The sequence below is a fragment of the Rattus norvegicus genome, chromosome 17, assembly GCF_021556685.1.
Source record: "Rattus norvegicus strain SHRSP/BbbUtx chromosome 17, alternate assembly SHRSP_T2T, whole genome shotgun sequence".
NCBI classification, from domain to species: domain Eukaryota; kingdom Metazoa; phylum Chordata; class Mammalia; order Rodentia; family Muridae; genus Rattus; species Rattus norvegicus.
Genome location: NC_141550.1, coordinates 3,762,350 through 3,789,237, shown reverse-complemented (window position 1 = coordinate 3,789,237; position 26,888 = coordinate 3,762,350). Strand labels below are relative to the sequence as shown.

General features: G+C 39.5%; 1 protein-coding gene across 7 annotated transcripts in view; it reads left to right on the top strand.

Moving 5' to 3' along the window:
• Positions 1 to 22,920, top strand: part of Ctsml1 (cathepsin M like 1) — an 82,100-nt gene extending 59,180 nt beyond the window's left edge. For 3 of the 7 annotated variants that reach the window (XM_087591289.1, XM_087591291.1, XM_087591290.1), the window contains 7 exons: positions 18,840 to 18,967; positions 19,303 to 19,425; positions 19,519 to 19,665; positions 20,083 to 20,307; positions 20,668 to 20,830; positions 21,402 to 21,519; positions 22,538 to 22,916. In XM_087591289.1, coding sequence (XP_087447415.1) covers positions 18,842 to 18,967; positions 19,303 to 19,425; positions 19,519 to 19,665; positions 20,083 to 20,307; positions 20,668 to 20,830; positions 21,402 to 21,519; positions 22,538 to 22,637 — 1,002 coding nt within the window. In that variant the 5' untranslated portion in view covers positions 18,840 to 18,841 and the 3' untranslated portion in view covers positions 22,638 to 22,916. Of the gene's footprint in view, positions 1 to 6,343; positions 6,458 to 14,877; positions 14,942 to 18,765; positions 18,968 to 19,302; positions 19,426 to 19,518; positions 19,666 to 20,082; positions 20,308 to 20,667; positions 20,831 to 21,401; positions 21,520 to 22,537 lie in introns of those variants that run through there. The other 4 variants (XM_087591293.1, XM_087591294.1, NM_001402532.1 and 1 more) reach the window with 3 other exon arrangements.
• Positions 22,921 to 26,888: the final 3,968 nt, after the last annotated feature.

Below are 26,888 nucleotides of genomic sequence, written 5' to 3'. Positions count from 1 at the left end.
CTGTATTTGTTTAAGGGAATTATTTATATCTTTCTTAAAGTCCTTAAAATCCAAATCATGCTTTTCTGGTGTGTTTGGATATCCAGTATTTGCTTGGGTGGGAGAACTGGGCTCTGATGATGCCACATATTCTTGGTTTATGTTGTTTAGGTTCCTGCACTCGCCTCTCACCATCAGGTTGTCTCTGGTGTTAGCTTGTCTTGCTGTCTCTGGCAGTGGTTTGGCCCTCCTTTAATTCTGTGTGTCAGAATGACTTAGACTTGTTTTCTTTCAGCCAGATCTGGGTACAGAGAGCTGTGGGACTGGGTTTGCTTCAAGTTCAGACAGAAACTGGAAGTGTCTTGTCCCAGACTGTTCCTGCATTTGTTGGTCCTGAGGTCATGAGGCAGGTCAATTGGAGCAGAAGTGTTGGTCTTACCTCTGCTCCTATGTGTGTTGGCACTCCTAGTGACTGGCTCTCAGCTCTGGGTTCAGGCAGAGACCAGAAAGGTCCTGCTCCTGACTGCTCCTAGGTTCCTGTACCCAGAGGGCACAGAGGGCACTAGTCAGGTTCCTCTTGGACCGGAATGTGAGCAGAGGTAGTTGCCTACTCTGAGCTCTCTGGATTGTCCTCACTTCTGAGAGTCCAGCTCTCTTCCCCATGGGATTTGGGTACAGAGAGCTGTAGGTGTTCAGCTCTGGGTGCACCCAAAACATGCCTTAAATGGCAAGGGACAAGTTTTTGAAGATAGTGAGAAACTAGGTCTCCGAATTTGGCATCCTGCCAAGGATATCTCTACTCGAAATCCCTTCCTCCAAATGTAGCTCCCATAATTGTTGGGGACCGGGACCGGACTGCTGGAGTAGGCAAAGCTAAAGTCCTGCCCTGAGCAGATTCCTGAGAAGGGCTTGACCTTTTCAAAGAAAGAACAGGTTCCCGGAAGACTGTTGCCTCAGTGTCTAAGGAGAATATCTTGCGGTTTAGAGATTCACCTTATGTCCTTAGGCAATTCACAGTACTCCCCCCACCCTAAGCTTCAGTTCCTGCTTCAATTCCTGCTTCAGAGCTTTAAATGCTGTACACTCCTCTCAATAAACAGTCCTTGACAAGGACACTTCTTGGTCTCGCTCCTCTTTCTCGCCCATTCTCCCACAGGTGTGGGTCCCCCTCGATCCCCACGAATAACTGGGTCCCCGCTGGTGGGGGCACATGATGAAGTCCTTCATTTGAACCCTGTGATAATATCTAGTGCCTAGGCCTACAACGAAACTCCAAGGTGTCTGCTATCCCATCCCAGGGCAGGGCTACCACCTTGCCTCCCATTTCTCAGTCCACAGCTAATTCAGGTTAGGGGCAATGGTCACATACTCACCATAATGAGACATGGGAGCTCAGGGCTGGCATTCCTCTGAGGCACTTAGCAACAGAGTTCAAAGCACATCACACCAACCTTTTAAGCCTGTTCATCGATGAAGCTGAAAGGCAGCAGGCAACAAAGCATCTGGAAGAACCCTCCTCTTCCCTTGATTGGAGTCTTCCTGGAGGCCATGATTGGCCAGTGAATCTTGAGTGATGTAACATCTCCCTTAGGGGTAGACTGTGCTGAAAGCACACATCAGCATAAGGTTTCCTGGCTCAGCATTCTAGTTCAGGAGGTGACCCTTTCCAGAGCTGCAAGATTTGTGTTTCAGTATCCCATATGCCTGACCTCCAATAGCCGACCTTTCTGTCTTCCATCACTAAGGAGGAATCCACCCCCTCCTTGTCCTCATCCTCCTCTTCCTCCTGCTGCTTCTCATCTTCCTGTATTATTTCTTTTCCTTCTTTTCCTCTTCCTTCTCATCTTCTTGCTCTCCTTCTTTTTCTTCTTCTTCTTTACCCCCCTCCACTTATTCTTTTCTACCTCCTCCTTCTTATCCTCCTCCTCCTCCTTTCATATTAAACCTCATTGAATCAGCGTGGATAGCTTTTACTATTCATTATTCACTTCGGAGCAGTGGGAAGCATATGCTCCATTGGGTGAATGTTTCCAAGGACATTAATAATTAAAGAGAGATTTTAGGATACAAAATATATTTGTTTCTGTGATTTCACAGTCACCAGCAAACTGCAGCTAATATTAATCTTCTAAATAATGTAAGTGTCTGAAATGACTGAAGGAATACCCATGACTCAGATAGTATGCAAAAACAAAGAGGGATTATTATGCAAAAACAAAGAGTGCATATTATGCAGAAACAATCATCATTCATGTGTCCACCATTGTTTGAAATAGCAACCCCTGACAAAGGTATGAAATACCTTTTATAGCAACCAGGGATACACTCTAGAGTAATCATACATGTCATTAGTGTGTGCTAGTGGGTCACAGTTTGTCAGTGGTTTGCATGCCCATGTCATAGACTTCTAACCATATGATGAAATAGGCCTGCCCACTGCAGATGACCTATTCTGAGTTAAGATTTTTCCCATTTTTTTTGTGGTACTCCCAGGTTGGTCTCTAGGGGTGGGGGTTATGATCTTGTTCTGGATTTTATGGTCCGTTCCTAGAGCTGGTGTCTCATGACTTACCTTCTGGGACTTATGGTCTATTCCTGAATCAGGTACTTTATAGCTGTTTTAAAAATCAGTCCTGGTCTTCCAAGTGGAGGCAAAAGAGGTCCTTAGATGGAGATATATGGGATTTATCATTATCTTTCATTATAATTCTCCAGAAATGGGGTTTATCTTGTTCTTTCAATATGAGACTCTAGACAACCCTGGAAGAAAAGCAGGAAGTGGATGCCAATCACAGTGGAGCACTATTGGTAGCCAGCACATCTTCCTCAGTGGGAGGTGAAAACACATATCTGCATTAGTAAAGGTTTTCCAGATGAACAGAACCCAAAGCATGGCTCTCTCTATGTATGGATGAAGTGGATATAGAAACATCTCTTATATAGAGTGTTGTCCAATGACTAAAAGAATGACTGTGTACCAATGGCAAGTTGAAGAATACAGAAGTGCATGTATGTCTCAGCTGGTCCTCAGCACAGACCAGAATTCCAAAGTAGTAGACTCTACTGCTAGAAAAATAAAGTGATCTCCCTTGCCAGAGTAAGGCAAGGAGAAATTGAGAGTTACCATCTTCAATATCCTTTATATATGTAGGCCACCAGAAGCTGTGGCCTAGATAAAATGTTTTTCCTGTCAACCCAAAGCTCCAGAATAAAGAACGTTTTTCTCATGTTAAATATTCCAAATAATAAAAAAGCCCTGATGATGTCCACCTGTTTCAGTTTTAGGTAATTAGCTACAGTAATTTGGCATGAAGTGCATCTTACCTAGTCCTCAATGCTCCCTGTCTGAAGGCTATGATCTGTGGAGAAGACTCCAATTTTTATACTTTATTTTTATTTTATGTTTATGTGTGTTTCCCTTGCACTTGCTTGCATGCAGTACCTGAAGTAGTCAGAAGAGGGCAGTAGATACCTTAGGATTTCAGTTACAGTAGCTGGTTTAATGCCCATGGTTTCTGGGAATGCATCCTGTGTCATATGTAACAATATTCAATGTCTGTAACTAATGTCTGTGTATTTACTATATTTTTATTTAAAATTGATTTTTATACATTTGACTTAAAATACATTACTTTCTGTAACCTTTATCTTTTTACATTTCTCTCATATATACGTCCAATTATGACAAATGAGGTGGGAGGTTTAGTAAAAGCATGTTAACCTAGTGTGCTACCTTCCTTTTCTTAACTATATGTGAAATATTTATTTACAAACTTGAATATACAAGTAAAGTGCTAGATGCTCAGAAATCTATGCCCATTTACCTAGCTAGCCTACCTTTCTCTTGAGCTCATCAAAACCCAGGCGGGCACTTTGCTCTCTTTTCTCAAATCCCGTTTCATCTGTGTCCTGCTACTTCTTACTCCTTTGTCTCCAGGATTCTATTCTTTGCCAAGAGAATAGAGTTCAAAGAGATCGCCCAGCAGGAGAGCTCTCAGATGTCTAATTGTTATAAAAGAAGGATCTCTCTCCCCTACTACACCCTTGGAAGGCTGAAGCAGATCAGTTCATGGTGGTGGTGGTGGCGGTGGTGGGATCCAAGTTAAGTCAGTAAGGAGCCAGGAACTTTTCAACTTTAAAGAGGAGCACCTCAACAACATGCAGCTGACTTCACTTCAAGTCATCCAGAAAAGTCCACAAGACCCCTCCCATGCAATTTGCCTTAAAATAGGAAGAAACTTTCCATCCTTTAGCATTCTCTTCTATTGAGGCTTTGGCTCTCAGAGGTACATCCACACTACATCTTCTCAGGACACACCTAGCTGCATCTGAAAAGGCAATATCTTTCTAAGCTTGGATATTTACTACCAATCAGGTTCTCAATGAACCATCATCAAATATCCTTCAACAATTTAGCCCCTTACTTCTCCCCTCCCTATCCTAAATTCTTTACCACCAATTTCTTCCTTGTTGTGTATGTGTGACTATGAACACTCAAATATATAAGCAAAACTTGGTGACTGAATTTTTATTGGTTGTGTGTATATGGTTGAAGGGCTGACCATGTTGCATTGATTAGGCAAATAGGGAATAGCCTGGTGTTAATTCTCCTACTTGAGATTTTCACTCTTTAATAAGCAATAGAACTTGGGGAGCACAAAGCATCTATAGATCACTGGAAAATAAGAAACAGGCCTCTCCTCTGTGAAGGAGATAAAGTACGTGCATTGAATCCCAGAGCTCCAAATGGAAAATTTTATTTACCTGGTAAGCTCTGTGCTATTTTTGGGGGCAGACCACCCCTACCTTTGATATAGGTGGATGTCCCCCCAAATTCCCCAGAATAATTATCCCAGACTTTATCCCTTCATAATTGTTACTTAACACTGTAGGAAATGTGGCATTTTATGCCCTGCAGACCTCTTTGTTCTTCACCAGAGAAAAATATTTGAATGCAAATCTTTAAGCTAGAGAATCTATTCCCCCAGTAACATGGTTTTTGCAGGAGTCTCTGTATAGGTACTTCTTAGGCTTTATTGTGTGGCTGGATTTGGACTGATTGGATTGGTACTTGCCTGGAAACATTTTCCAAATTGTCCTATATTTTAAGTATGCTGGCAATGAATCATCTAGTATTTGACTTTCTGAAGTCTAATCAATGTTGAGAAACACAATCTACATGAAGTTTTCATTCTCTTCTGTTAGCATGCTTCTCTTTCCTACCTACAGGGATCCATCAAGCCAATCCAGACCCCCACAATCTGAGAACACTTTGTACAAGAAATATGATGTAGAATAGAAAACAGGGAGTAGAAAAATATCTTCAAAACTTAGAGCATTAAACTTTCTATCAGATTTTCCATCTTTTATTCCCAGTATATAAGTCGACCCTGATTAAAAGCAGGAAAGCCTTTTTATAGCCAACTTCAAGGGCTAGTTACCTAGTAAGTGATCACAAAAGCAGATTCTTTTTAGGTATTAATTTAGTTAACTATCACCCAATCCTCAGAACATAATATGGACAGTAAAAATCATTTATGATGTCGACATCACAAAATTATAGAGGAAGAACAAGTTAAAAATGTTGAATTTTAACTTGGAATCAAATTTAACATTGTGATTTATTAGTAAACAGTAGAAAGTGTGTAGTCTTCTAGGCTATCACAAACATGTTTGATTTGTCTCCTCTGTATGTGACAGGGTCTCATTTAGAACTCCAGCTGATATTGATTCTCTAAGCATGCTAAAATGTCTAATGGATATTGAATCAGTAAGAAATAGCAGTATATATTTATCCCATGCATTTATCCCATTATGTAATAGGGAGCAGATGTTTATTGTGCTCTCATAGTCCACATAATGCTTCTCTATAGTCAACTTTAGTGCTCTCACAAGACATACCCTGGTGAGTAATAGAACAGAATCAAGGATACTTGAGTCAACACAGGAAAGCTTGTCTCAGAAGCATTTTTATAAAAGTCTGTAGGTGCAAGCGCTCTAGAATTAATATTCTTTCCCAGGGAGTAATCACTCATTCAGCTCTGGCTAGTGTCAAAGAAGAGCCCACCTAGAACAGATTTCACACTCCATATATACTGTCATCCTTAAGTCTCTTTTAGGTTCTGGTCCCAGGCTCTACTTTGAACAATTTAAATAGGGACATGAGACTGCAAGTATGGCCGTTGTGGGAGATGGAGATTTACAGACCAAATCCATCTTCTAGGCTATAATCTATGGTCTTAAATATAGACTTAAAAGATGTACCAATGCCACAGTTCTTCCACATTCAAAAGACTGAGAACACAAACACAGAAAACATCCAGAAAAATGTCACCTAACAGCACTCTGGTTACTGTTCATATAGGAACAGCTTTGCTGAGCTATTCTAACCTGAGAAGAAAGCTGAGCCTGCTGGTTCAGAGGAAGAACGCAGATGCTCCCAGCAGCCAGAAGAGGGCAACCTTGACATTGGAATATGGTATCTGGTTGACTAACATGATTTTTGTGAATTCAACCTGTGTCATCTGTAAAAGTACCCAATGTTCATAATGGCTAAGGCATCTGTGTATGTGGTATTTTTTATTTAAAATTCATTTTATACATTTGAATTAAAACACATTACATCACTTTCTGTAATATTTATCCTTTAAAAATGTATCTAGTGTTCATCTCCAGTAATACACATGAGGCAGAAGGTGTGCAAAAGAAAACCGAACTAGTTCAATGAAGTAACTTTACTTTCTAAACTAAATGCAAAATATCTATTTACAGGCTTGATTCTACCACTAACCTGATAGCTGCTCAGAAATCCCCTTCTGTCTATGCTCTTTCACCCAGCTAGTGTTTACCTTTCTCTTGAGCTCCTTCAAACCGAAGGGCTGCTTTGCACTTTTTCAAATCCTGTTCCTTCTGTGTATTACATGGAGCTTAGGCCATGAAGCTATTTCTTTAGCCTCTTCTTCCATGAAGCTCTTTTCAGCCAAGACACACACAGACAAACAGGGAGAGAGAGAGAGAGAGAGAGAGAGAGAGAGAGAGAGAGAGAGAGAGAGAGAGAGAGAGAAAGAGAGAGGACCTAGTAAAAGAGCTCTCAAAGATTAAATTGCTATATAAAGAAGTGTCTAGCTCCTCTTATACCCTTGGTGGGCTGAACCATGTTGCTATCTTGGTGGGGTAGTCCAATCCAAGTCAGTATGGGCTGAACTATTTCATCTTTAGTGTGGGGAAGCTCAAGGACATCCAGCTGGTTTCATCTCAAGTCATGCAGCAAAGACCACAGGACCTGTTTCAAGCAATTTGTGGACCGAACTGGGAAGAAGTGAACTACAGCTTGGAGATTCTGACAATTTAGGCAAAAGCTTTGTGCCACAGGCAGCTTTTACATATGCTGATGGAGGGCACCAAGAGACCTAGTTCAGAATGTAGTTCGAGGTGATGAAATGGTTAACATAATTGATTTTATTTACTGTCATTAAAAACATTTTCTGGGGTTGGGGATTTAGCTCAGTGGTAGAGCGCTTGCCTAGGAAGCGCAAGGCCCTGGGTTCGGTCCCCAGCTCCGAAAAAAAAGAACCAAAAAAAAAAAAAAAACCATTTTCTTTTCCTGTAAAGTGTAGGGAAGAGGAATTGGCCCCACCTCCTCATTATCCCACCTAGAAGGACTTGGATTTCTTGCATGTATATATGACTGTCCGGGGTCTCAAAGGAAAATCATGCCAGAATCTTAAAGCAATGCTCAAGAACAAATTCACATGCTTCCTTTCACAGAAAGGAAGTCTTTAGCCCCACCTTCAATTGTAATGTGAGCTCCCAATCTCAGAATGCAATACAGCTGCTTCATGTTGATTATTCAGCACATTGCCTGCCATAAAAAGAGAAAAGAAGGATTCCAGGAAACACCAACAGGAAACTGATTTCCCTTACTACCTGCTCTGCCTCTTAAATCTCAGCTCTGTGACTTCCTGCTTGACCATTTTTACCCTCCTTAGATGAAACAGTGAAGAATCACTGCACAGAATTGGTGCCAATGTTTAGTACCATCAGTGCACCCAAGGACTGGAGAGAAGGCAAGGGCCTGGTCATTGATTCACTGTACATTTGGGCTCACTCTCTAAGTAAGCATCTGAAGAATCAAGCCTATATCCTAAACCATCCCTTTTATAGGGCCCAGGAGAATTAAAATGGTTTTTGAAATTTCTCACATTCCAGAAGAATTGGAATCATATTTCATAATTTATCAATCTTTTGGAAAGATAGAAGTACATCCCCATCTCTTGAGAACCTTTCTAGAGGGGAAGATCTGTGGTCAATAGAATGATAAGGGAAGGCTACTTTTAGAAACCCTTGTGGTGGGGGAATTCAACTGTCACACCTCATTGTTATATTGAGGGGCCTAGCCTACGGACGGAGGACCATGTGATTCAGGGCCATGTAATGTGAAACTTCTCAAATACATATATATTTCACTTCTTCAATTCTCTGTCTATTATGACTGGTCAGATGTCAAGCAGTTAAGATCTCTTGCTACTCTTCGAGAAGGCTAAGCTTTGATTTCAAGCATTTATATGGTGGCTAACAACTATAAGTAACTCCAGTTAGAGAAGATCTGATTGCCTCTTTGTCTTCTATGGGCATGCGACATGCATGTGGTAAACAAATACACACATAGGCAGAACACTCATACACATTAAAAAATGAAATAAAAATACAAAAATATAAAAAAGCATTATAAAACCTAATTAAAAATGGGATATAAACCCAGGTAAAGAGATCTAAAAAATGAAAAAAAAACAGTGAAATATTATTTTGAAGTTCCTAGAAGAAAAAGAACATATACATATATGAAATCTCAAAGAATAATTAAAAATATAAAAAATTTTAATTTTAAAATATGAAAAACTGTTCAACATCATTTACCATCAAGGAAATTCATATTAATACTACATTGAAGTTTCATCTTAATCCTTTCAGACTGACTAAAATTAAACAACTGCTGGTATTGGTAGATCAAAAGGGGAAACAGCTATTTACTTTTGGTAAGCATGCAAACTGTTACACCCATTGAGAGCATCGGTTTAAACCTCTCTCAAAAAGCTATGAATACGCTCATGGATTGGCAGGATTAACATAGTAAAAATGGCCATTTTTACCAAAAGCGATCTACAGATTCAATGCAATCCCCATCAAAATACCAATCCAATTCTTCAGAGAGTTAGACAGAACAATTTGTAAATTCATCTGGAATAACAAAAAACCCAGGATAGCTAAAAGTATCCTCAACAATAAAAGGACTTCAGGGGGAATCACTATCCCTGAACTCAAGCAGTATTACAGAGCAATAGTGGTAAAAACTGCATGGTATTGGTACAGAGACAGACAGATAGACCAGTGGAATAGAATTGAATACCCAGAAATGAACCCACACACCTATGGTCACTTGATTTTTGACAAAGGAGCCAAAACCATCCAATGGAAAAAAAATAGCATTTTCAGCAAATGGTGCTGGTTCAACTGGAGGTCAGCATGTAGAAGAATGCAGATCGATCCATGCTTATCACCCTGTACAAAGCTTAAGTCCAAGTGGATCAAGGACCCCCACATCAAACCAGATTCACTCAAACTAATAGCAGAAAAAGTGGGGGAGCATCTCGAACACCTGGGCACTCGAGAAAATTTCCTGAACAAAACACCAATGGCTTATGCTCTAAGATCAAGAATCGACAAATGGGATCTCATAAAACTGTAAAGCTACTGGAAGGAAAAGGACACTGTTGTTTGGACAAAACAGCAACCAACATATTGGGAAAAGTTCTTTACCAATCCTACAACAGATAGAGGCCTTATATCCAAAATATACAAAAACCTCACAAAGTTAGACTGCACAGAGACAAATAACCCTATTAAAAATGGGGTTCAGAGGTAAACAAAGAATTCACAGCTGAGGAATGCCGAGTGGCTGAGAAACACCTAAAGAAATGTTCAACATCTTTAGTCATAAGGGAAATGCAAATCAAAACAACCCTGAGATTTCACCTCACACCAGTGAGAATGGCTAAGATCAAAAACTCAGGTGACAGCATATGCTGGGGAGGATGTGGAGAAAGAGGAACACTCCTCCATTGTTGGTGGGATTGCAGACTAGTACAACCATTCTGGAAATCAGTCTGGAGGTTCCTCAGAAAATTGGACATTGAACTACTTGAGGACCCAGCTATACCTCTCTTGGGCATATACCCAAAAGATGCCCCAACATAAAAAAAGACACGTGCTCCACTATGTTCATACCAGCCTTATTTATAATAGCCAGAAGCTGGAAAGAACCCAGATGCCCTTCAACAGAGGAATGGATACAGAAAATATGGTACATCTACACAACAGAATATTACTCAGCTATCAAAGACAATGACTTTATGAAATTCATAGGCAAATGGATGGAACTGGAAATTATCATCCTGAGTGAGGTAACCCAATCACAGAAAAACACACATGGTATGCACTCATTGATAAGTGGCTATTAGCCCAAATGCTTTAATTACCCTAGATGCACAGAATATATGAAACTCAAGACAATGATCAAAATGCGAATGCTTCACTCCTTCTTTAAAAGGGGAACAAGAATATCCTTGGCAGGGAATAGGGAGGCAAAGTTTAAAACAGAGGCAGAAGGAGCACCCATTCAGAGCCTGCCCCACATGTGGCCCATACATATACAGCCACCAAACTAGGTAAGATGGATGAAGAAAAGAAGTGCAGGGTGACAGGAACCGGATGTAGATCTCTCCTGAGAGACACAACCAGAATACAGCAAATACATAGGCGAATGCCAGCAGCAAACCACTGAACTTAGACCGCGACACCCGTTGAAGGAATCAGAGAAAGGACTGAAAGAGCTTGAAGGGGCTTGAGACCCCATATGAACAACAATGCCAACCAACCAGAGCTTCCAGGGACCAAGCCACTACCCAAAGACTATACATGGACTGACCCTGGACTCTGACCTCATAGGTAGCAATGAATATCCTAGTAAGAGCATCAGTGGAAGGGGAAGCCCTTGGTCCTGCTAAGACTGAACCCCCAGTGAACGTGATTGTTGGGGGGAGGGCGATAACTGGGGTAGGATTGGGAGGGGAACAGCCATATAGAAAGGGAGGGGGAGGAGTTAGGGTGATTTTCGCCCGGAAACCGGGAAAGGGAATAACATTCGAAATGTAAATAAGAAATACTCAAATTAATAAAGATAAAAAAACAAAACAAAAAAACCCATCTCTAATTATAAAAAAAAATCTTTTAATTACACATTCATTTATTCAACAAAGACAACCACCTGGACCCTATTTTAGGATCGAGGATCCACACCTGACCTGTAGAGCTCATATATTTCAGTCAGTGTATGAGCTCCTAGATTTCAGTCTGGTACAAATAAAAATGATTAATAAAAACAAGCTATGAATAGATATACCACATGATCCAGCTATGTAACTCTTCAAGTATATTCTGAAGTTGGACTAAATGGATTTTGAGTTATGAGGCCAGGGAATGGAATGTCGTGGTTCACATGATAAAGCTCCTCAAAAGCTCATATGCTACAAACTTTGGTTCATAGTTGACGGAACTGTTTGGTAAGGTTTAGATGTGTCCTTATTGGAAGAGCTTTGTTACTGGAGGCAAACTCTGAGGTTTCTAAAGGCATGCGGTAATCACATTGTCCTCCTTGCCTCTTCCTTAATATGTGTAAGTATAAAATCTCAGTAGTTCCCACTGCCATCCTGAACAGTGAACTTCTGAAATTATAGCTTAATGAAATGCTGATTTTAATTAGGTGCTTTGGGCATGGGTTTTTAATCATAGGAATAAAAAAGAACTAATGCATGGTCATAGTATTAAATAATTCCTGATGAGTTAATATTATATTCATAGATTTGTGCATCTTTTAGTCTTCACCCAAGAAACCTCTCTTTGCTGTAGATGCTGATTAACACAGAGACTCGTAACTGGTCAAGTTGCAGAGAATAGGAAACTTTGGAATGCCTAGCCATAAATGGAAATATATATGTCATATTTCTCCATTACATATTTAACACTCATATGGAAAATGTGGAGAATGAGTGCACAAGCCAGGGATAGTTGATGACTACAGGGGAACTGTTTTGACATAAGAAGTAGCTACAAGTGTGAACTCACAGACATTGTGACAGGGTGCACTAGACAACGCAAATCAAAGCAAGACCAAATGTCAGCACTGAGAGGGTATATAGACACAGATTCTCACCGTTAACCATGGCGCTGTTGGCGATTTGAGCCTCTTGGAGTTTTCTCTTCTTTTACACTGTAGCCACTGGTGAAAGGTATACATGTAAGAATATTTGGGAAAAAATTGCTCTTGATGTGTTTAAATAGTAAAGACACAGACTGGTGTGGGTACGGAAGTGAGAAAGCTCTAGCAAGACTGGGAGAGAGTGCAAGTAATGTGACCAAAGCATATTATATGAAGCTCTCAAAGAACAAATTAAAGAAGAAAACAGTTTTGAAGCTGATTTCTATACTTTGCTCACATTCTAGACATTGAGCTTTTTCCTTATTGATGGACAGGGTGAGGTTGCGGAATCAATCTGCTAATGTAAATATTATCTTCTGAGAAAACCCTCTTCATGCTGCTGACTTCTGGGTTACACCAAGGGTTTCAGAGTTCCAACAGTTTCACTTTCTTCTGTTTCCTCAGGTTAGATGTTGATTCTTATCCTAGACATCAACATCTCTCTACAGTATGCAGTAATCTGTGGTTGATCACAAAGAGGAGAAATTGCTGAAAATTCAGGCCAGGTCCAAGTGACTGTAGAATAAGTTGAGTGGAGATGAGAGAATCTAGTGCCTTAAATACAGATTCTTAGCAATAAGCTAAATTTAAATCTCATGCATGCTGGAGGACACTTCAAACCCAGGGCTAGAATATTTATTGAGATGATAAGTGACACAGTAGACATTATTTACTATCACTAATCATTGTATTTTCCTAGTGAAATTAGGTGAAGTGGAATTTGCAATCTCAGTTTGTATCCAAGTAGGTTAGGGATCTGAAAGTGCAAAAATATTCCAGCAAAACAGAATCAGAGTTGAAGGGATAGCTAGAAAGAATGGCCAGACTTCAAATGGGTCTCAGTTGAGGAATAGAACCCTGATTAGATTTGAAGGGTGATCAGATAGCAATAATGATTTGTACAGAATTTATAATGGGAATGGCATGACACAAGGACATAGACAGCTATTGTTTGCAAAAGCCCAGGGAGCTGAATGAATCAAGACAAGACAATTATTCAAGGAATGTTGAATAAATAGATATTCAATGACTTATTCAGTTTAATGAGGCATTATGACATGTATTCTTTATTAAAGGTGCTTCAGCGTTTCTTCTATATTTCGAAACAGATTGCTGAAGTTTAAATTTGAGTACTTTACTTTGGATAGTGTAGATTATAGGGTTGACTGGTAACATACATTGCTTTTCTGATATAAAGAAGCAGAAACTGTCACAGTCAATGGACAAACAGAATATGACATCATCGCTATGTGTGCTATTTGGAATGGAAATGACTGTCATAGATCCATAAAGAATGGAATTATTAGGAGGTGTAGCCTTGTAGAGTTAGGTGTGACTTTTTTTTTGAGAAGGTGTGTCACTAGGGGTTGGGCTTTGAGGTCTCAGATGCTCAAGCCATTCCCATTGTGTTACTCTTTTCCTGTAGATGAAGATATAAACTCTCTGATCTTTCTCTGTCACCATTGTCTGCTTGCATGTCACCATGAGAGCAATGGACTAAAATAGACTCTGAAATTGTAAGCAAATCTTAATCTAATGTTTTCTTTTATAAGAACAACCATGGCTCTGTTATTTCTTTACAGCAATAGAACCCCTAAGATACCATATAATAGAAAATTATAAAACCTTAATAAAGGATGATATTTTGACAGTATTTTCTGGTGACTAATTTCTTTCCAAGTGGTCCACTCTCAATACTGGTACAGAGGAACCTCCTTGCAATATGGTGGTAGTAAGCAAAATCCAACATGGTGATAGTAAGGCAAATTCCTAAACAGAGCAATTGAAGTGAGGGGTATGGTGGTTGAGGACATGGATTTGAGGATTATTGTTTAAGAAATCCAGAGTTTCTCTAAAGAAAAGGAAATCCTTCCAGAGATCTACTTGGTGATACTTGAACAGCAATGCTGTTGTCCCTAAGGTCACTGAGATGTACATATATGTAGTAAAAGTGGGAATTTTCAGGTGATATATGTGTTTCCCAGTGAAAAGATTGACATTTTATATTTCTTACAAATAGGTTCTCCATTTAAATCGAAGTAAAGAAAAGCCAGACAGTTTCAGTAGACTCAGAGAGCAAGAAAATTCACCTTGTCTGTTAGCTTTTAGTCTTGAATTTTGTCTTATTTGAGAATCAGCTTCCCACAAAGATTCCTATGAAAGTCATACATGTTATACCTTGAGTGTAAGAAAAAGTCATTCCAATGTTTGTGTTCTCATAGAATCTCATTCTAGCTGTAGATTAAACAGTAAATGTGGTACCAGTTTATGAAGAAAACCATTTTTTCCTTGAGCCAGTCATCATGCAAAATGTCACATATGAAGTAATTGACTAACTGTCTGACCCACAGCCACCCCTTCAGGACAAGCAGGATAAGATCTAGTTAGAGCCTAGAGTTTGAAATCTTGAGGCTTGGAGGCAGTAGGTCTTCAGCCTGAAGGCCAATCACATCACTGCACAGCGAAGCTTAAGAGGGCCAAGGTTGAAGGGTGGGACTAACTAGCCAGAGACTTGGGATTTAAAGCTTGAATAAAGTGTTGTTGGCCCAGATCCTGGGAATTCAGCAACCTTTGGAAAGCTGTGCAGTACACCAGGGCAGCTGCAGTCACCACCGGTGAGGTCCTGCATCCACAAGGGCAGAAAAGTAAGTGTCTATGGGAGAGAGCCTTGAGAGACTCCATGGATACTCAATCAGTGACCCAGTAATGAGGATATTTTTTTTTAACTTCAGTAGCCCTGCCGTGTGAAGGTAGAGATTGGTGGGGAAGCTATAGAGTAAGGAAACCCAACATCTCTTATGTTTAGATTTGCATAGGTTCCCATTACACTGAAAATCTGATTCTGTCTGGAGAGAGTGACATCTGGTACCATATAGAGCAGGGACATAGTCATCTCATCCTAAACCTACAGAGATAATTTTCTTGCATATCACCACTGGATAAAAAACTTCTTTTCATGGTTGGCATGAGAAGATGTAGTAGTAGGTAGTGTGTCTCTAGGCAAGAACTACAGAGGGTGTGGCTTAGCAGATCCAGCATATCTTTTTTTTCATCTTTATTAACTTGAGTATTTTTTATTTACATTTCAATTGTTATTCCCCTTCTGGGTTTCCGGGCCAACATGCCCCTAACCCCTCCCCCTCCCCTTCTCTATGGGTGTTCCCCACCCCATCCTCCCCCATTACCTCCCTCCCCCCAAACAATCACGTTCACTGGGGGTTCAGTCTTGGCAGGACCAAGGGCTTCGCTTCCACTGGTGCTCTTACTAGGCTATTCATTGCTACCTAAGCAGTTGGAGTCCAGGGTCAGTCCATGTATAGTCTTTGGGTAGTGGCTTAGTCCCTGGAAGCTCTAGTTGGTTGGCATTGTTGTTCATATTGGGTCTCAAGCCCCTTCAAGCTCTTTCAGTCCTTTCTCTGATTCCTTCAATGGGGGTCCCGTTCTCAGTTCAGAGGTTTAATGATGGCATTTGCCTATGTATTTGCTGTATTCTGGTTGTGTCTTTCAGGAGAGATCTACATCCGGTTCCTGTCGGCCTGAACTTCTTTGCTTCATCCATCTTATCTAATTTGGTGGCTGTATATGTATGGGCCACATGTGGGGCAGGCTCTGAATGGGTGTTCCTTCTGCCTCTGTTTTAAACTTTGCCTCCCTATTCCCTGCCAAGGGTATTCTTGTTCCCCTTTTAAAGAAGGAGTGAAGCATTCATATTTTGGTCATCCTTCTTGAGTTTCCTGTGTTCTGTGCATCTAGGGTAATTCAAGCATTTGGGCTAATAGCCACTAATCAATGAGTGCATACCATGTGTGTTTTTCTGTGATTGGGTTAGCTCACTCAGGATGATATTTTCCAGTTCTATCCATTTGCCTATGAATTTCATAAAGTCATTGTTTTTGATAGCTGAGTAATATTCCATTGTGTAGATGTACCACAATTTTCAGTATCCATTCCTCTGTTGAAGGGCATCTGGGTTCTTTCCAGCTTCTGGCTATTATAAATAAGGCTGCTATGAACATAGTGGAGCATGTGTCTTTGTTATATGTTGGGGCATCTTTTGGGTATATGCCTAAGAGAGGTATAGCTGGTTTCTCAGGTATTTCAATGTCCAATTTTCTGAGGTACCTCCAGACTGATTTCCCAAATGGTTGTACCAGTCTGTAATCCCACCAACAATGGAGGAGTGTTCCTCTTTCTCCACATCCTCACCAGCATTTGCTGTCACCTGAGTTTTTGATTTTAGCCATTCTCACTGGTGTGAGGTGAAATCTCAGGGTTGTTTTGATTTGCATTTCCCTTATGACTAAAGATGTTGAACATTTCTTTAGGTGTTTCTCAGCCATTCCGCATTTCTTAGCTGTGAATCCTTTGCTTTGCTCTGAACCCCATTTTTAATAGGGTTATTTGTCTCTGTGCAGTCTAACTTCGTGAAGTCTTTGTATATTTTGGATATAAGCCCTCTATCAGTTGTAGGATTGGTAAAGATCTTTTCTCAATATGTTGGTTGTCGTTTTGTCCTAACAACAGTGTCCTTTGCCTTCCAGTAGCTTTGCAGTTTTATGAGATCCCATTTGTTGATTCTTGATCTAAGAGCATAAGCCATTGGTGTTTTGTTCAGGAAGTTTTCTCCAGTGCCCATGTGTTTGAGATTCTTCCCCACTTTTTCTTCTAGTAGTTTGAGTGAATCTGGTTTGATGTGGGGGTCCTTGATCCACTTGGACTTAAGCTTTGTACAGGGTGATAAGCATGGATCGATCTGCATTCTTTTACATGCTGACCTCCAGTTGAACCAGCACCGTTTGCTGAAAATGCTATCTTTTTTCCATTGGATGGTTTTGGCTCCTTTGTCAAAAATCAAGTGCCCATAGGTGTGTGGGTTCATTTCTGTGTCATTTCTATTCCACTGGTCTATCTGTCTGTCTCTGTACCAATACCATGCAGTTTTTACCACTATTGCTCTGTAATACTGCTTGAGTTCAGGGATAGTGATTCCCCCTGAAGTCCTTTTATGTTGAGGATACTTTTAGCTATCCTGGGTTTTTTGTTATTCCAGATGAATTTGCAAATTGTTCTGTCTAACTCTCTGAAGAATTGGAGTGGTATTTTGATGGGGATTGCATTGAATCTGTAGATTGCTTTTGGTAAAATGGACTTTTTTAGTATATTAATCCTGCTAATCCATAAGCATGGGATATTTTTCCATCTTCTGAGATCTTCAATTTCTTTCTTCAGAGGCTCGAGGTTCTTATCATACAGATCTTTCACTTGTTTGGTTAAAGTCACACCAAAGTACTTTATATTCTTTGGGACTATTATGATGGTGTTGTTTCTCTAATTTCTTTTTTGGCCTGTTTCTCTTTTGTGTAGAGGAAGGCTACTGATTTATTTGAGTTAATTTTATACCCAGCCACTTTGCTGAAGGTGTTTATCATGTTTAGTTGTTCTCTGGTGGAACTTTTACGATCACTTAAATATACTATCATATCATCTGCAAATAGTGATATTTTGACTTCTTCTTTTCCAATCTCTATCCCTTTGATCTCCTTTTGTTGCCTGACTGCTCTGGCTAGAACTTCAAGAACTATATTGAATAAGTAGGGAGAGAGTGGGAAGCCTTGTCTAGTCCCTGATTTTAGTGGGATTGCTTCAAGATTCTCTTCAATTAGTTTAATGTTAGCTACTGGTTTAATCTGGAATCCCATCAGTGGCTTTCTCCAATTCCTCCTCTTCAGTGGTGGCAATGATTTTTCTGTGTAACTCTTTCCTCACTGAGGTAATGCATGTTATTCCAAAGACCTAAGGGTGGGCAATGTTCAAACAAGCCAACCTATTGTTGTATGTCAGGCAGGAATATGATGTTGTCTGGCCCCAATTCATGAGGAAACCTTGTACTATGTAAGAGGAGCTTTTCTGTATTACAAATCCTAAGTTACCTATGTCATATGTCCATAGATGCATACATTTTGAACCTTGTTATCTTGATAAGTTTCTAGTAGAAATGCAGTTTGCATTCTTAGAATTGTTGTCATGTTCTGCATCTCTCACCATCTATCTATCTATCTATCTATCTATCTATCTATCTATCTATCTATTATCTGTCTATCTATCTATCTATCTATCTATCTATCTATCTATCTATAAATCTATTTATCATCTGTCTATCATCTATCTATCTATCTATCTATTTATCTATAAATCTAACTATCATCTATCTATCTATCATCTATCATCTGTCTGTCTATCTACCTACCTATCATCTATTTATTTATATATTTTTCTCTCATATATTATGTTTGGATGGAAGTTTCTCCTTTCTCTAATTCTTCCAGGTGCTGTGTTTCTTCATGGAAAAACTAAATGTTATTCACTGAGCCTTCATTCCAAATATATATCTAGCCATTTCCAAAATCTTTGGATAAATATTTTGGAGAATGATTAAAATAATTTTATCTACCATGAATATTTTTGTTTCTCAGGAAGGAGTAAGAAGTCATTTAAAAGTGTTGGTGTAGTCATGCCTTCATTTCTCTTCCCTCTTTGCATACTTGAGATATGACTCCTGCTGTGTTGCTGGCCATCCTGTGCTTGAGACTGATCTCATCTTCACCAGCACCTGATCCCGTTTTGGATGCTGAATGGCAGAAATGGAAAATAAAATATGAAAAAACATACAGCCTGGTTAGTAATTTTGGAACTGTCCAGAGGGAACAAAGAGAGCTTGTTGGTGGGGGTTATGGGCATAATAGAGGCCATAGAAACTGCATTTTTCTGAAGAATTACATAAACTCAGGTGAGCTTAGGGTGGTTAGGATCTCTGCTCCTAGACATGTCATAAATAGTTTGCTTCAGTGTCCTGAGATCTCTCTCTCTCTCTCTCTCTCTCTCTCTCTCTCTCTCTCTCTCTCCCTCCCTCCCTCCCTCCCTCTCTCTGGCTTTTCTTCACCTATTGCAGTAAGTGCTTGGTCAGCATCTACAGTGGTTAAAAATAAGTCATCTATTATTTTTATTTCCAGGAGGAAGAAGGACAGAAGAGAGCAGTATGGGAACAAAATATGAAAAAGATCAAATTGCACAATGGGGAGAATGGCCTAGGGAAGCATGGTTTCACCATGGAAATGAATGCCTTTGGTGACATGGTGACTGTGACATATATAGCATCACGATGTATTTTTTTCTTCAATTCATTGGTGTTTTTGCTTTTCAATAATTCATGTATTTTTTCCTTAAAGACAATTGAAGAATTCAGGAAATTAATGATTGAAATCCCAATCCCAACTGTCAAAAAAGAGAACAGTGTACAGAAACGTCAGGCTGTTAACGTGCCCAACTTTATAAACTGGAGGAAGAGAGGCTATGTTACCCCTGTGCGGAGACAGGTATTACTGTGTCACATGCCCACCTTCCTCAGCCACAGGAAATTGGGAAGGGGCATGTCTGCATGGACTGAGCAATTTTTATGAAAAATTTTATTCTTCTTGTGCTCTTATACAAGGCTTATCAATCATTTCCAGCCACCATTACCTTAGCATTACATCTCCCTCTCCTGTCCCCCATCATATCTTTAGACTTCATGTCATCTTTCATTGCTATCTATAACCTGCCCTTATGCGCATGTATATCGATGAGTGCTTTGGCATGAGCAAACCACCAGCAGGCAAGTCTCTGAAGAAGACTGACCTTCCCTTGACAGACTTCCCTCAGCTGCCAGTTGTTCATTTTCTGATATAGTATTCAGCTGTTTGATTTGGAGTTGCCATTTCTTTTTGAATGATTGCCTCTTGTTCTCCACTTAGGGAAGATGTAATGCTTGTTGGGCTTTTTCTGTGGCTGGTGCCATAGAAGGACAGATGTTCCGGAAAACAGGTCAACTGATCCCTCTGAGTGTACAGAACCTGGTGGACTGCTCTAGAACTCAAGGCAACCTGGGCTGTTATTTAGGCAATACATACTTTGCATTGCAGTATGTGAAGGAAAATGGAGGTCTGGAATCTGAGGCAACTTATCCATATGAAGGAAAGGTAGGTGGATTTTTATGCTATTGTCATGTCATTGCAGTATTGTCTTTGCAGTCGTGCCAATTGATATGGTTGCCATGTAGCTGATTCTACTTCTACACACACGGAGAGCATGTAAGTCCTTATATAAAATATTCATTTCTCCACTGTGAAAATTTCTTATTGACAGTGAGACTGAAATGGGTGTCATTGATAACATGACTTTCGGTTCCAAATCTCCCAGTAGCCTTTATTTTCTGGCATGATTATGAAAGCCTAGCTGTGGGGAGGCTCAGCTGCAAGGACCAGAATGTGGTCCTGACTCTTGTTCCACAGGGGCCCAGAGAGAAGTAACTTGGTCTTTTAACTCTTTATGTGTTCAAGGAAGGATCCTGCAGGTACCATCCAGATAATTCTACTGCTAGTATCGCAGGCATTGAGTTTGTCCCAAAGAATGAGCATGCATTAATGAATGCTGTGGCGACACTAGGGCCCATTTCTGTTGCAATTGATGCAAGGCATGAATCCTTCTTGTTCTATAGAAACGGTAAGCATATGCCCTTTTGGATATTAGTTGAAAAATCTGTGATGTTTCATGGCATTTATGTTCAACAGATCATTCTTCAAAATATAAAATGTGATGTATTTATGTGGGTTTGCATATTTTACAGCTATCCATTCAATAATCTTGTATATCATCTGTACTTGATATGACCTCCCCCCGGCATGTGAGCAATGTATAGTCCATAAAATTTACTGTTTAGCTTAATTTCCCATTATGTGGTATGGGTTTATGACTTTTAGTGAAATGGCATTTCTAGAATAACTTAATGAAAGTCTTGAATTAAATAATTTATGGTCAGGGGTGCTTGCTTGCAAAGGGGTTCTATCAGTGAAAACACAAAATGTGAATGAATCACCTTCGATGCACGTTCATGATCACTTGGATGTCTCTGGATTCTAATGAGGACCTATACTGATTCCTGACTATGACTGATCGCATGGTTAGTGGAGTGTCTGTCACTTCAGTGAAATCAGAAAACAGCTCACTTATTGTTGGTTACCAGTGTCCTTATCAGGTTCCTGGGCCTCACTGACTTATGCATTTTATATTTCAGGTATATATCACGAGCCAAACTGCAATAGTTCTGTTGTCACACATTCTATGTTACTGGTTGGCTATGGCTTTGTAGGAGAAGAATCAGATGGCAGGAAGTATTGGATTGTCAAGAACAGGTATAAACTGCCAAAACTATTTATATTTGTAGTTGGAAAGAGATACTTTTTCCATTTCTATTGAGAGTTTTCAGAAGTACTAGAAAATATTGTTCCACTTAAATTAAACAAACCATTTTTCTTTTACTTTATTTTCTCTTATGTATGTGAGTGGTGTGTGTGCACATGGACTGATTTGACTGTGTGCTTGCGTGTGTATACATACATGTTTATGGACACTTGTCCGTGTGCTTGCTTATATAGAGACCATAAATTCACACCAGTTGTCTTCTCTAGTTGTCCTCCACTTATCAGTAGAGGCAGGGAATTCTGCTGATCCTAGAGGTCACTCTCTCCTTTAGTGTGTCTACCCTTTGTATCTCAGTTGTGTCCTGCTTCTGGGAATTTAGACAGGGTGTTAAGGCTACCTGGCATTTCACAAAGTTTCATTACTTTTATTTATATGTATGTTTGTATGAATGAATGCTTTATGTTTGCAAATGCCTGCAGAGACCTAAAAATGTACATTGCCTGAAACTCCAATAAGAGGGGGGTGTGATCTGAATGACATTGATGCTGGGTGGGAGCCCTTGTCTTCACACTCTTAGGCACTGAGCCATCTCCAGTCTCCATCTTGGCTTTCAATGGGAGCCTGGATTTGAATTTCAGTTTTTTCTTCTGCATGGCAGAGCATGACCACCTTTGTATCTCGACAGCTAGAACAACCAGCTCACACTGCAAGATCACAGTGTTCATCCAGTGGTTTCCTTGGGTGCTCATATCATGCCTGTGCCATTGATTTTCTAAAATATGACAATCGTTATTTCTAAGCCACCTATGATAGTTGTCTTATCATTTCCTTGCTGCTATTTTCACAGTCATGTTTGAGATAATTCTTGGTTGCCTATGAGTTCAACCTCTGCTTTTTCTCATGCTTTCTATTAAGTTGACATCTGGCTCCGTGTTCAAATGAGGAGTTATTGTAATAATCCACTGCAGTGTGTAATTGTTACTAAGTGGGAAACATGATTTCTTTCAGCATGGGAAATAAATGGGGCAACAGAGGCTATATGAAGATTGCCAAAGACCAGGGTAACCACTGTGGAATTGCTACGTATGCCCTTTATCCAAGGGTGTGAATTGCCTGGTGGTGACAAGGAAGGAAAGAACAGAAGACAACATGTAGAGAAGAGGCACTTCCATTTCCAATCAGCTGGCCATTCCTGTGTATGTAAGACACTGCAGTCATTGGAAGGCCAGTTGTGATGTGAATGTTGTGATATATTTACTATTGTAAGACATGACCACTACTGTAACTGATGCCATACATTGGTTTGTATTTGTTTTCTATAACAGTGTTATTTTTATTTTTCCTGTAAGAAATCAAATCTTTAAAAATAAAGCTTTCTTTCAATGTTGCTCAGCCAATTGCGTTTCTTCTATTGAGAATTCTCTGTTTTAGATCTGTACCCCGTTTTTTAACTTGGATGCTTTTTTGTAATTAATTTCTTGAGTTCTTTATGTATTTTGGGTATCAGTCCTCTGTCAGATGTGGAGTTGGTAAAAATCATTTTCCATTATGGTGGTGTCCAGCCTGTTATCCATTTTGGGTATCAGGGTAAGGCAGTGAACCTGATGACTTTTGGTGATTAACTCTCTTTAACTCTTTGCTATTCTGTGGTAAAATGCTCCTGGCTCTGGCAATTAGCTCTTGTGTACAGCATTAAGAAATTAAGGAGGAAAATTTAGTTGCTTTGGCCCTTTTCCCTTTGACTCCTGGGCCCCTCACTAAGCAGTTGAGAGGCTCAGAGTTTGTTAACTCTTTCTGAGCCAGAGAAAAAGGAAAAGAAAGAAAGTAAGGCACACAGAAAAAAACAAGCACACTCTGGGTGAAGTGGAGGAAGTAAAGATGCAGCAAGCCTGTATTGCTGTTTTCAGTTTTTATACTTTCTCTAAAAAAATTATTTCATGTAGCTATCAGGTAGAACCGGTGTAGCAGGACAACTGATCACATTATTTTCTAAACATATTTTCATTCCATTAGTTCATAATAAGTTTAAGGTAATGTCATAGATCGATAAGGTTTAAGGAGTTACAGCAGAATTGTTTACATGTCATTTTATCATGCTATTATGTGACTAAACACTCATTAGCTATCTTCTAGATCCATCAGTTCATCATGAGTTTATTTATTTATTTGTTTGTTTGTTTATCTATTTATTTATGCATTCATTTATTGTATATGAGTACATTGTAGCTGTCTTCAGAAATCCAAGAAGAGGGTATCAGATCCCATTATACATTATTGTGAGCTGCCATGTGGTTGCTGGGAATTAAAATCAGGACCTCTGGAAGAGCAGTCAGTGTTTTTATCTGATGAGCCATCTCTCCAGCCACTCATAATTTTAAAGAAATAATTTTTATGTCACAAGTTAGTCCTGTTTTGTCAAAAAACAAGTCATCAGCCTTGTGTCTTATTTTGAAGTTGTGTATAGATAAACTAGTCAGTATTTTATTTTCTGTCCTTGTACCTATAATGAATTGTACATTTCCAGTGTATGACTTTCAGTTACCAGATCATGGTCTCATATCTAACCTAGAAGGAATGTTTTACTTGATTGTGAATTTGTTCCAAGCCTACTTTCTTTACCTAGTGCTATTAGTTTGTGACATGTGAAGGTTTACAGAACTCTATTTGCAGCTTTCATTCTACAGTGGGCTTGAAATTATTATCAGAAGTTACGAAATCATCAATTTGTCTATACGGCATTGCTACATGAGAGTACATCTTCATGTAGATTTCCAAGAAATTTGCCCAATAGAGTGGACAAATGCCCAGGAATGGTTAAGCTATTTAGTAGTGATAGGAAAGACATATCAATAGCAAGAAGCAATTCTGAGATGAAGTCTCTGAGGAATGTGCATCTGAGTTCATCCATGCAAAATGGTGGGCCATCTTTAGAAAACTCACTTGCTTGCCTTCGCCATTCCTAGATGCTTCTCGCACCATATTGTAGGTTGCTGCCTTGTCTGAATGATGGTATCATTCACCTTACAGAAGATTTTCAGTTTCAGGGTGTCCCATTTATTAATCATTAATCTAAGTGCTACGGTATTGGTATTCTGTTTAGAAAGTCTTTCCCTGTGCCAATGAGTTCAAGATCATTCCCAACTTTCTTGTCTGTCAACTCATTGTTTCTGGTTTTTTTTTTTGCCTCTTCTTTTTATTTTTAAGAAAGTGTGGCTTCAACAAACTTCCACACAGGTCATGGTGATTATGTAAGGCCAGCTGCAATGCTCAGGCACATTAAGCTTCTAAACCTAATTGCCTTGCATGGCTTGGGAAATCAATTTTTTTATTGATTAATTTTATTGGATTTATTTTTTTATTTATGTTTCAAATGTTATCCCCTTTCCCAGTTTTCTGTTTCTGGTTTTATTTTGAGGTCTTCAATACTATTTAAACTGACTTTTGTGCAGGGTGCTAGGAATAGATTTACTTGTATTCTTCTACATGCACCCATCTAGTTTGCCAAGCACCATTTGTCGAAGATGCCTTCTTTTTTCCAGTATGTATTTCTGGCTTCTTTATCAAAAATGCTTGTTCACATGTGTGTGTATTTATGCCTGGATCTTCAATTTGATTCTTTAATCATTATTTTTGTCTTTATGTCAATACCACTGATTATTAGTATGGCTGTTCTATAGTATAATTATAAATAAGAAGTGGTCAGACTTAGATCAACTTATTAAGTACTCTTTTGGCTATCCTGATTTTTACTTTTCAATATGAACTTGAGAATTATGCTTTCTTTTCTTTTTTATTGAATTTTTTATATACATTTCACATTTTATTCCCTTTCCTGGTTTCCTGTCCATAATAAGCCCATCCCACTCTCCATCATGTATAAGGGTGTTCCCCCTCCACACACACCCCCCTTTCCACCTCACCACCATGACATTCCCCTACATTGGGGTGTTCAGCCTTGCAGGACCAAGGGTTTCTCCTCCATTGGTGCCCAACAAAGCCATCCTCTGCTACATATGCAGTTGGAGCCATGGGTCTGTCCATGTTTACTCTTTGGGTAGTGGTTTAGCCCAGGGAGCTGTGGTTGGTTGGTATTGTTCTACTTATGGGGTTGAAAGCCCCTTCAGCTCCATCAATCCTTTCTCTAAGTCCTCCAACAGGGACACCATTCTCAGTTCAATGGTTTGCTGCTAGCATTCGCCTCTATATTTGACATGCTCTGGCTGACCCTCTCAGAAGACATATCAGACTCCTGTCAACATGCACTTCTTGGCCTCATCAATATTGTCTATGTTTGGTGGCTGTATTTATGTGGGCTGTATCCCCACATGGGGCAGGCTCTGAATGGCCACTCCTTCAGTCTCTGCTCTAAAATGAATATTTTTGCTCCCCATTTTAAGGAGGACTGAAACATCCACTATTTGATCATCCTTCTTCTTGAGCTTCATGTGGTCTGTAGATTGTATCTTGGGTAATACGAGATTTTGGGCTAATATCCACTTATCAGTATGTGCATACATTGTGTATTTTTTGTAATTCGGTTACCTCACTCAGGATATTTTCTAGTCCCATCCATTTGCCTATAAATTTTAGGAGGTCATTGTTATTGATAGCTGAGTAGTACTCCATTGTGTAGATGTACCACATTTTCTCTATCGATTCCTCTGTTGAAGGGCATTTGGGTTCTTTCCAGCTTCTGTCTATTATAAATAAGGCTGCTATGAACATAGTGGAACATGTGTCTTTGTTGTATGTTGGAGCATCATTTTGGGTACATGCCCAGGAGAACTATAGCTGGGTCCTCTGGAAGTACTATGTCCAATTTACTGAGGAACTTCCAGATTGATTACCAGAGTGGTTGTACCAGCTTGCAATTCCAGTAACAATGGAGAAATGTTCCTCTTTCTTCACATCCTCACCAGCATCTGTTGTCACCCGAGATTTTGATCTTAGACATTCTGACTGACATGACATGGAATCTCAGGATTGTTTTGATTTGCATTTCCCTGATGACTAACGATGTTGAACATTTCTTTAGGTACTTCTCAGCCATTTGATATTCCTCAACTGTGAATTCTTTGTTTAGCTCTGTACCCCACTTTTTAATAGTGTTATTTGGCTCTATTGAGTCTAACTTCTTGAGTTCTTTGTATATTTTGGATATTAGCTCTCTATCAGATATATGATTGGTAAAGATCTTTTCCCAATCTGTTGGTTGCCATTTTGTTCTAATAACACTGTCCTTTGCCTTACAGAAGCTTTGTAGTTTTATGATGTCCCATTTGTTTTTTCTTGATCTTAGAGCATAAGCCATTGGTGTTCTGTTCAGGAAATTTTCCCCAGTACCCATGTGTTCTAGACT